Source organism: Oculina patagonica, chromosome 6 (genome assembly GCF_052425735.1).
Source record: "Oculina patagonica isolate OP01 chromosome 6, crgOcupat, whole genome shotgun sequence".
In the NCBI taxonomy this organism is placed as follows: Eukaryota; Metazoa; Cnidaria; class Anthozoa; order Scleractinia; family Oculinidae; genus Oculina; species Oculina patagonica.
The window spans coordinates 18023593-18035518 of record NC_135763.1 but is presented as its reverse complement, the minus strand read 5'-3'; the positions used below and the strand labels follow the sequence as shown (position 1 = coordinate 18035518).

General features: G+C 40.7%; 1 protein-coding gene across 1 annotated transcript; it reads left to right on the top strand.

Annotated features, from left to right (window-relative positions):
- The first annotated feature begins 1187 nt into the window (after nucleotides 1–1187).
- On the top strand, nucleotides 1188–9039 carry LOC144656529 (steroid 17-alpha-hydroxylase/17,20 lyase-like). Its single transcript, XM_078516752.1, has 3 exons — nucleotides 1188–1505; nucleotides 4659–4816; nucleotides 6271–9039. Exons 1-3 carry the CDS (start codon nucleotides 1294–1296, stop codon nucleotides 7431–7433), a joined length of 1533 nt encoding a protein of 510 aa, XP_078372878.1. The 5' UTR covers nucleotides 1188–1293; the 3' UTR covers nucleotides 7434–9039.
- Nucleotides 9040–11926: the final 2887 nt, after the last annotated feature.

The window sequence follows — 11926 nt, the reverse complement described above, 5'->3', positions numbered from 1 at the left end:
TCGCCTTGCTGCACATGAAGGTTGCGAAAATTACTCTTTTTATGAGAATCTTTTTATAATAATATCGTGACTGAAGATTGAAGAAATTTTAAAAACATATTAAGAATATACCCAAGGCTGGGATTTTGTTAAGAACTTTTTTAGTGTGTTAATGAAAATAAAATCACACAATGTTTTTAAATGAACTTTGTTTCACCATTCAAAAGTATGGTGGATTCTTCCATTTCTAACAAAACTGGGCTAACTGAACAAAGCAAAAAAACTAGTACGTTAGACATGTGATCATATTGGCAATTTGGATAAAAGGTAAAAACTATCTATGACAATTGGTCGTTTGAATCATATTCCATAGAAAGTTTGTGAACGTCCATGAATATGACAATTGATACAGGCACCACACAGCCCAATTTGATGGCTCAATAGACCTTTTTAGCTTCGTTTGTTTGTTGTCCCATTGTAGACGACGCCCGGGGGGGTACTCCCATAAATTTTGGATAGGGGTGTGCCGCCAAGGTTCTTAAACCCTTACCCTATTTAAGGATAAAGAAAGCGAAAATTGATACCCTTTTTAAGGCCCACAACTGAAAAATGACACCCTATTCAAGGGAAGGAGAAGCGTTCCGTGACGACGCAAATAACGGCTAACCGCGCACGGCAAAACACAAATCTTTATAAAATCAAAGTCGCTTTACTAACACTTGAACGGATGCCTTTTTACGTTTAGCTGGGCGTTTAATATAGCTGCTGGAATTTAGGTACCCTATCTAAGGATCACACCGGGAACACATTGCCAAAAGGAGCAAAAAATGATACCCTTTTTAAGGACTGAGAACCTAAAAACCATACCCTATCGGGCGGCACATACCTATATAGCCCATATATGGGAGTACCCCCCCCCCCCCCCCCTCGGGAGACGACGTAATGCTACCCTTGAGAATTATTTCTTTCAAATTCATACAAATTCACGTGGAAATGAATGAATAATTTCCAAAAATACAATTTACATACGTGCTGTGAAGAGGTCTATTCCCGGTCATATCCGTTTTACATGTATTTACTGACATGCAATACACGTACGTATATATACTCTGTAATCAAAATCAGCAGAAAAGCGATAATGATATATAGGGGTTCTATCCAGCCTGGCCATGAAAAATGTACATTCTTATATAATGCAATGTTGCGTGACATCTGCACTTCTGCACTGCACATGACGTATAAAATACAATTACACACGCTTGGGGCTTCTTTCAGACACTGTGTGACCGTTATCTACATAGATCATCGCTAAACATGGCGTCGCCGCTTCTTGCTACGATTTACAATTCTCTTAGCGTTGGAAATGTTCTACTGCTGTTTCTTCTGCTACTTATGTTACATTACCTGATGGTGCTCTACGAGTTTAGGAACATGCCGCCTGGTCCGCGTTTAACGACTCTCCCTGTTTTAGGAAACGTGTTTTCCCTCGACACCAAAATGGAGAATCTTACCGACGCTTTCCAAAGGTCAGTGAAATTCTGATCAAGTTTTCATTATACGCAGAATCTATAATTCCTTGTAGTTACCAGCAGAGAATATTCTGAAATCCCTCACACCAAACCTTCAGTAAAGCAGAGGAGAAACATTAAGCCACACGACAATTGAGTTCAACCCGCATGATCCAGACGACATTAATGAAACGATTTCTGTAAACGTCTCAAAGGCTTCTGATGCTGGCAATGCAACTGCTTTTAAGCGGTGCCGTCAATTGTTCTTTAAGTTTTATCTCAGTTGCGTTTCCGAATACGAATGCAGCTTCTTCAAATTCAATTGTTGAAAACAAATTTGTCGTACATTTACACAGCTTTCAGGCCTCGCCCCTTTATCTCCTCTCGTAACTGAGTATTAAAGTAACACTTATTCTTAGTAAATAACGCTAATTCTACGACAGCTAAGACAGCTAAATGCCGACAGTCAAGCTTTGTTTCCTAGCCGGAACGCAAAATAGAAGAGACAGAACAACAGCATGTTGAGATAAACATAAATGGAATAAATGACTTTCATGTTTATACTCTAGCTAGCACATTTAAGGGTAAATAAGACAGAGAAAGGCGAAGTTCTAATAACGGAAGTGAAATGGGCGGAGGCGGGCCTGAAGCCGAGTTTGATGCTTTCAGACTGAGATGGCGAATAACGCATTTAAACGAGACAATGGAAATTCACTTCGAGCTGCTCGTGATTATTGCGCAACCTATACCCTATTGGCTTCGAAATCCCCTGACTGTCTTGTGATTATTGCACAACCCTTTATCTGCAGTATAAAGAGTTCTAAAGGTCAAAATACCGCCAAACATTTGTCGAGTAATTAACCTTGCAATCAACAGACTTCATCCCTTCTATATCTTAACTAGAGTACAAAATAGTTTGAGTAGGACACGTGAAAAGTTTTATTTGCTGGCAAATAAAATTATCGATAGCGTGATGTTTTGTTTATCTCTCTTTTTTTCCGACGAGAACAACACGCGAAGATCGCCAAGGTAATTCCTCTTTCCGCCGCACATAACATTGGGCCCTAAATCGACTTCTCTTGCAACGTATTTTAGCCCTTCAAATTTTTGTCCTAACGACTACGTCTTTGAGAGTTCCCCTTCTATTGGAATTGTTAGATATTAGAGATTCCATATCGTATTTTTGTAGTTAACTGCGAGCTGCTAGGATTGAAAAGAAGCACGAACAGACTTCATTCAAATTTAAAATACGGCGCACACGTCAGACGGCAATGAATTGCAAATAATGAGGGGGCCCTGGCACATCGCGTAATAAATCTTATGACTAGTAATAGTTCTCACTATAAAACTGCCCCCGCATTTTTATAATTTGTTTCAGAGATAGCAATAACCTAAGATTAGTGGAGTCTTTTTAATTTGTCGCCGTTAATTATTGATGCCGATGGACTATACAATTAACTGTGCCATATACGTCACGACATTGTTTGCTGCGAAATTTCTTAATAATAATAATAACTAAGAGGTTGTTTAAGAGGTTGTTTAACCACGGAAGCAGCAAATAAGATCTATTTGTCCACAGTCTTACCTATAATAAGCTATTGTGATACGTGCTTTTGCCCTTTGGGCAGCACTAACAAAAAGTCTCTTGAACGCCTACAACGACGAGCTGCGAAAATAGTATACGGGTTTAAACCTGACATAGCCACGAAAACAATACTCGAGAACCTACGTTGGCCGCCTCTTACAAAAACTATGGAAAAGCACTGTGCACTGTTAGTTAACAAGTGCTTGGTCGGAGACGTTCCCTCATATTTTAAAGACTATTTCCTGTTACGTAGCCAGGGCGACAAGCAACATGTTTTAAATCAGAGATGCACTAGATCGTCTTTTACTGACATTATACTTCCAAACATTCATTTAGATGTCGCTAAAAAGTCTTTTTATTATCATGGTGCATCCATTTTTAATTGTCTTCCGACGAACATTAAGACTATGCAGCCAAAGGAACGTTTCCAAGCTATCTCTGCTTTTTATTCTTAGGTTATTTTTAGAACATTTTTAATTCGTAATTTATTTATTTTTATGAGAACACTAGTACTTCTTTTAAACTTTTTAACTTTTTTTTTAGCATTTTAGTGGTATCTCTTTAAAGTAGTTTTTATAGATAGATAGATATTTTATACATACTCTTTTTTACTTTAATTTGTTTTATTTTACACAGGGCCCCCGTTGATACCAGTCCTGCGACTGAAGGGGTCACCCTGTTAAAATATCGATTATTATTATTATTATTAATAATAATAACAGTTCTTAGCACGCACTTTACATACGTCTCAGTGCGTTTACATTTGAAATTTAAAAGTAAAAATATAAAAACCCGTTGTTGTGTGACACCGTTGCGTCCTAAAACAATTCACAAGTTCAAGTCGAATATATTACCTAGCGGAAATAACACATAACACATTATTCGTGGTGACAACACGCAAGCTTATTCCCGGGCTATAACATTCAAAATGAATTTACAATAATTTACAGGTCAAAAAGCCTAACAATTCCACGAGTAACAAAAATGGCGCAATCGAAGATTCGAGAAAACAATAATTGATCCTTATTCAACCCACTCTTTGGATTAAATAAGCTGACAGCTTGTTAGGGAAACGAATTACCTTGTATTACATGACAAAGTTCACGCTTTTGTTTATTACTCGTTGTAGGATGTATACGATTTCCACTTGTTATCACGACGTTCAGTCGCTGACTAAGATATGAAACTCTTCGACCCTGGATGATACGCCTGTTATGCCTCACATTATTTTCGGTATCATTTCAATACAGCCACTACTTCAAGCAGCAGATGTTTCTTGTGGTCACAGTGCGACAGCTATTTTTATCTTTTGCGGCACTGACTTCCGTTGCTCCTTCGCGAGGGCTCCGGCAATCCTTTGCGAGCATAAGGGCAATCCCTTGCGAGCCGCTCTGAGCAGGATCGAGATTTTTTCCGGTACCGTCCACTGAATGCACACATTTTACTTACCTACGCGGGGACTTCTAAGGTGCCTCCTCGGGTTCTCTGGGCCGGAACCCTGCGGGGGCAATAATAAATGCGCCACACTGGTGGAGTGTTAATATACCTTCTTGTTGATTCTGTGGCCTATTTCTTTACATTTGCAGTCTTAGAAAACGGTACGGCCGTATTTTCTCCATGAAAATTGGAAGTTACAAGTTCGTCATGGCGTCATCTCCTGAGGCTGTTAATGAGATATTAGTAAAGAAATCAGCTGATTACGCCGGAAGACCACAAACGTATGCCTTTAACATCAGAAGCTTAGGTAAGCTACTGGCCTAGCATAAGTAATAGAACGGAAACTTTGCTTTAATTTGAGGCTTGTTTTCACATAAGCATAAACTAAGGCATAAGCATCCAGAAAGTTGCGGTAACATCGGCATTAGCATCAGTGAAATTGGCATCGGCTTTAGCACCGGCATCAGCACAGCATAGCATAGGTGTGAGCATAGGGCATAGGCATTGGTAAGGCATAAGCATCAAAATAAGCGTGGCATAGGCATAAGCAAACGCGTAGGCATTAGCAATGACAAAGATATCGCAACTGGCATGGGCAAAGGGATAGGCATAGGTGTAGGCATAAGCATAACAAAAAGCAAAGAAAAGGAGTAGAAAGGTGAAGGAGTAGCACGTTCGTTCTTGTCACCAGTATTCATATATGTTTATGTATGGTGAGGACGGACAACAAAGTATGGTGTATAGACACAACGCGAAGAGTATTTTTGCACCAGCGTATGTCGCTACTTTGTGCTCAGCACAGGCATAGGCAGGCAGTCATACGGCACAGGCACAGGGGCGAGCAGGGGTACAGACACAAGCATAAGATCAAGCCTGCCCTTAAGGAATGCACATGGCAAAAACAAATAATCGTCAGCAAAACACGATGAGTCTGTGAGGATAGTATCGAGAAAAGCATAACTATAAGCTTAAGTGTCAGAGGGAAGAATGATTTTCTAATTATTGAGCTTAGACTTGTATGTAAATCCTCAACGTTAAAACTGACTTATTAGCATGCACTCGCCAAATAAGAACATGGAGGCAGCATGAACCATCATGTGGTCGACCATAAAACTCCTCGTCCGCCAACTTGCACAATCATAGTTTTCATTTATCTCTATGTGTCGAGCGAGGATATGGTCATACTTGTGCACATCCATGGCGCGTAAGAAGTGAAAAGCAGTTCTTGTGGGAAATGGCCAAATATGATCAATTTTCAATAATTGGAGTGTTAATTATTACAATATAACAACCGGAGAGAACTCTCATGGTAAAGAGACGACTATGCTCTTTGGAAAATTTGAAGCCTTAATGAAGGCAATCATTTGATGTGCTATTCTAATCGAATATTTTCATCGATAAAGGAATGTCAAAAATTTCATGTCAGGTCTATCTACACCATCAACAACGTATGACGGATGTTTTCTTATTTTTTTTTCAATTGAAACTTAAAGTTTAACTTAATGGGTCAAAGGATTAGTAGAGTTCTGTCATGAATACCCTGAAGGACACCGTTACCAACACCTGCAGTGTTCAACCCTAAATGAAACTTGCGCCCCCGCCTCTTTTCACATGAGAGTCCCCCTCCGAACTGTTCAGCCAATCGTTTGCATTACGTGATCTTAAGATTTTTGCTAGAAGGGCTTGCCAGCTACACTCCACAATCCATTGCATGAGTTCGGACCCAGTTACTTACAGTCCTCCCTTTATTCCAAATAACAGGAGGTAAGGATATCATCTTCGGAAACTATGGTCCGGAATGGAAATTACAACGCAAACTTTTCACTTCAGCCTTGCGGCAGTACCTTTCGGACATTCCTCTCATCGAAAGTCGAGTCTCAGCCCAGGCAGAGAAACTGGTGCAGTTCATGGAGGACCAAGCTGGAAAACCTTTTGATCCCGCAGATAGCTTGATGCGTGCTGTTGCTAATGTTATATGTGGAATCAGTTTTGGAGAAGGTGAGGACACAACGAATCCAGATTTGGACAGACTTCTGAAACTGAACGCTGACGTCATAGCAAACGCCGCTGACAACCAGTTGCTAACCATCTTAGATTTCTTTCCGTGGGCACATTACCTGCCAATTAAGGCCTATGATCGCGTTGTGCAGCCTGTACTTGAGTTACAGGAAATCATACGCAAAATCTTCAGACAGCGGGAAAACAAATTTGACGCGGCGGTGCCCATAAAAGATTTTATTTCAGCTCTCCTTTATGCCAAACAAGAAGCCGAAAGCGAAGGCGACGAGGGAAGAGCTGTCCGCCTTTCAGAAGACTATTTTGTTATCACCATTGAAGACATGTTTCTTGCCGGTTACGAAACCACAAGCACCACGCTGAAATGGTTCATCGCCTTCTTCGTTAACAATCCAATGTTTCAAGAGGACCTTCAGTCCCAGTTAGATGAAGTAGTTGCCGGACGGAGCCCCTCCTTGAACGATCGCCCCAATCTGCCGCTTATCCAAGCAACGATCATAGAAACGCTAAGGGTTGCAAATCCTTTGCCCTTGGCACTGCCTCATGTCACTCTGACCGATACCACGCTGTGTGGCTACCGTGTACCTAAGGACACGTTCGTCCTTGCTAACACAGAATCTGTTCATCTGGATCCTAAATGCTGGGAAAACCCCACCGAGTTCAACCCAAACCGTCATATTGACGAGGATGGCAAGCTGGTCACCAACCAAGGCAATTTTTATCCTTTCGGAGCTGGACGCCGGGTCTGTGCTGGTGAAGCCCTGGCTAAAGTTGAGCTGTTCTTGTTTATTTCGTGGATGGTCCAGAAGTTTACTTTTGTTGGAGAGGGTGGTCATTCTCCTAAAAAGATGGGAAATTTGATCCAGTTTCCTTCTACTTACAAGATACGTGCTATCAAACGGCAATAAAGTATAGCACAAACTTGGCTTTTGCCTAATGATTATTTTGGGATAAAGTCAACACAGTGACATTACAGTTGTGACATCTATGGCGCATCTATACTTCTCAAAGTAGATTTTAGGCTCTTTTTCTCTCAGTAAGACAAGTAACCTGCTATCAAACGACCGTAAAGTAAAGCAGAAAGTTAGCTTTTGCGAATGATTATTTTCTAATTAGGTCGACGTAGTTATTTTATCGTTTTTACATAGCATTGGCATATGATATCTATATTACCAGAAACCCATAAGGGTTGAAACGTGTAACTCCCTATGATTCGCATTGTACAAAGCGTTTGCACATTCGTTTACACTAAGTACCATATTTGGAAAATCACGAGAAACATTTAACCAATCAAAATTACTATATTTGGATTGAATTCACAGCGCGCGCTAGCTCGCGCTCGATGGCGTAATCTTGTTTTTGAACAAGCTTGGTTGAATAAAGTTAAATTTAGTTAAATTTTCATCTTGAAGTAGTCTGGAGAACTTCGCTTCGATACACTTAATGTATTTCTTTAGTTTCTGTAAGAAATGTACGGCGTTTAGGTCGAAATTCAAGCAACTTACCGCAAAACCAAAAATTATGTTGCGTGTGTCATTTCGTGTATAAAGCATTCGCGTACAAATTCTTCGTGTTTCCAAATATGGTACTTAGCAAAATGAATATTCAAACGCTGTGCGCGCGTTACACGTTTCAACCCTTATGGGTTTCCGATATTACTCTATACCGGTAGGATTCTAATCAGCAAAAGTGGTACACATGTTCTTGTTATGCGTGCTTGAAACAGCTGACACGAGTGATTTAAAACACGTTTCGTGGAAGCGAACTCCAGTTTTATCCTAGTCTTTACCGAGCAGCATTTAATATTAGATTCATATACGTATTGTATTGTCATTGACAAAAGGCAAATAACGTTGCCCTGGGTAACATATAACAATCCCCGCGACTTTTTGTAGCCATTTGGTAAGAAGGTTTGTGACTGTCTTTTTCATTATTGTTACAATATCCATGAACCAAGTCACCTTTGTAGTGTCAATCATTTTGTAACAGTAAGACTACCCTACTTTGGAGAGTGTCACTTCTGCACATAACGATATGCAGAGGGAAAACAATGAATGTGTTGACAACAACAGCTATGATATTACTGTGATGATCAAACTGACATACATCAATCCAATATAAACAGTACTTACTACTACCTATGTAGTGTATACGTAACGCTAATTAAAGGATCGACAAGTTTCGAAAAGAAGTAATTTCGTGGTAATTTATCTTGAAGGTTATGGAATGAGAGAAAACTTACGGCTCTGAAACAGGAATTGCCGGTACAAAAGGGGCCTGGCCTTTCCATTCTCATGGCTAGTTGTCAGTAAACCAACAAAGCGTAAACAGCTGACAACAACATCTTTATTTCTACGACAGCTACTGATTAAATGTGTTTCGTTTTTGCTAGAAAGCAAAGCATAGCAAGTACTGACATTTTTGTCATGGTATATTTTGGTAAATTTCAAGATATTTCCACAGGGAACCCAAATGCTGTATTAGTTATTCATGATCTTATAATAAAAATGTTCTTATTTACCTGCGTTCCTGTGTTTTTTTTACCGGTTTGGGGGCGATTTGAATCAGAGCGAAAGCGGTTTACCTTGCGAGTTTTAAACGGTAATCGATCTATCGCAATGTAATACGACGCGCCTCAAGTTTCAATTGTAAACTCAAGCTACTAACACCATTAACTATAATCATCTCGTATATTGAACAATGTGGCATGAACTAGTCTTCTTGTATGAGCTGTTACAAAGCCCCCGCATATCTTGTCTACCTTGAATCTCTCAGAGTAATGCATAGCCATTAAAAGTGAGATCTGAGAAGTGCTCTTTAGAGAGTATTGCTCTTATTGAACACTCGCAAATTTTACATCATCTTTTCCTAACTTGACAATCAGTCCGGCAATTGGTGGAAGTGAAACAACTACGAATAAAACAATTTTATTCTATTATTTTTATGAAGTTTCAAAGAAATTAAAAAACGCTGCGCAAAGGGGGGGGGGGGGTTGCAACCCCCTCAACCCCTCCCCTGGATCCGCCTGTGCACGTACGCTTCAGAAGGCAATAAACGTGTCCTGACACATCACACATCGAATAATTTATTTTACGACAATAAACTCGATCACGCAACTAAATGGCGCTACACTGGAAGTTCAATTGCTGCATCAGAAGGCTTTGTTACCTCAAGTAAATGTTCCCCTGTTGATTTCGTTGTCTGTTTCTTTATATTTGCAGTCTTAGAAAACGGTACGGCCGTATTTTTTCCATAAAAATTGGAAGTTACAAGTTCGTTATGGCGTCATCTCCTGAGGCTGTTAATGAGATTTTGGTAAAGAAGTCTGCTGATTACGCCGGAAGACCACAAACATATGCTTTTAAAATCAAAAGCTTAGGTAAGTTACCGACGTATCACACCGAGCAATTTAGATGAACTTGAGCCTTATTTTCACATAAGCATAAAATAATAAGGCATTGGCATCGGACAAAGTGCCCATAAGCCTTGTGGTTTCTTGGGGGTCTCCTCGCCCTATCTATTTAAGTTATTTTGTACGTATTAATTTCTAAAGTGGCAAATAAAATGCTGATGAAATGAAAGTGTCAGTGTCATCGGCAAAAGCATTAGTGAAAATAGGCATCGGCTTAAGCAAAGGCATAAGGACAGGTATAGGCATTGGTAAGGCATGGGCATCGACATACGCATGACATAAGCACATTGTAAGCATAAACAATGACTGGTATCGTAGTTGACATGGTCGGAGGGATTGGCATAGGTGTAGGCATACGCATGTGCGAAGGCATGCATAATCATAAACAACAAAAGGGGGAAGAATAGGTGAAGGAAATGCAGATGTGTTCTTATCTGACCAGTATTTGTGTGCATATGTTGAGTGAGGACAAGGAAGTATGGCGTACGTATAAACACAACGCGAAGAGTAGTTCTGCAAAAGCGTATGTCGCTATTGTATGTTGTACTCGGGAAAGACACAGGCAGTCATAGCTGCAGGCAGAGAGGAAGTAACGAGCACAAACAGAAGCATGGTCTTAAGCTTTACGGCATGACCATAAGCATTGTCCACAAAAAAACAGAATGATAAGTCCGTGAAGATAGTATCATAACTATTAAGCTTAACTGTAAGAAGGACGAATGAGTTTTGTAACTTTTGTGCGACGTTGAGGCACAAAAACACCAACTACCGGATGCAGTCCACCACAAAACCCTAAGGAATGGCCATGCTTGTGAATATTTATACTTACGAACTTAAAAGCAGTTCTTCTGCTCTTTGAAAAGTTGAATTTAAGCCCAAATGAGGGCCTCTCTGAGGTTGGCCCATGCAAGCCTTGTTTTACTCCTTAAAAGCTACGAGGGTTTGTTAATAGATCGTCTGTTCAACTAGAATCCACGACCTATTGCATAAGGTAGTACCTAGTTACTCACAAAGTCGTTCCTTTATTCCAAATAACAGGAGGTAAGGACATCGTTTTTGGCAACTATGGCCCTGAATGGAAGTTTCAGCGTACACTTTTCACTACAACCTTGCGCCAGTACCTCTCGGACATTCCTCTGATCGAAAGCCGGGTCTCAGCCCAGGCAGAGAAACTGGTGCAGTTCATGGAAGACAGAGCTGGAAAACCTTTCGATCCCGCAGAAAGCTTGATGCGTGCCGTTGCTAATGTTATAGGTGAAATCAGTTTTGGAGAAGGTGAAGACACAACGAATCCAGATTGGACAGGCTTTTGAAGCTGAACGAGGACTTCGTAGCACAAACCGATGATATTCAGTTGCTGATCATCTTAGATTTTTTCCCGTGGGCACGCTACCTGCCAGTTAAGGCCTATGATCGTGTTATTCCGCCTGTATCTGGGGTACACAATATCGTACGCACAATCTTTAGACAGCGGCAAAAACCAATTTGACCCAGCGGCGCCCATAAGAAATTTGATTTCGGGTCTCCTTCATGCCAAACATGAAGCAGAATGCGAAAGCAGTGAGGGAGGAGTCGCCCTCCTTTCGGAAGACCATTTTGTTATGACCATCGAAGACATGTTTCTTGCCGGTTACGAAACCACAAGCACCACGCTGAAATGGGTCATTGCCTATTTGGTTAGCAATCCAAATTACCAAAAGGACCTTTAGTGCCAGTTGGATGAAGTAGCTGCCGGTCGGAGCCCCCTCCTTGAATGATCGCCCCAATCTGCCACTCATCCAAGCAGCGATAATAGAAACACTACGCGTTGCAAATGCAGTGCCCTTGGCAGTGCCTCATGTCACTCTGACCGACACTACGTAGCTCGTGGCTACCGCTACGTGGCTACCGTGTGCCTAAAGATACATTCGTCTTTGCCGACACGGAATCTATTCACCTAAATCCAAAATGCTGGGAAAATCCAACCGAGTTCAACCCATACCGTCATAT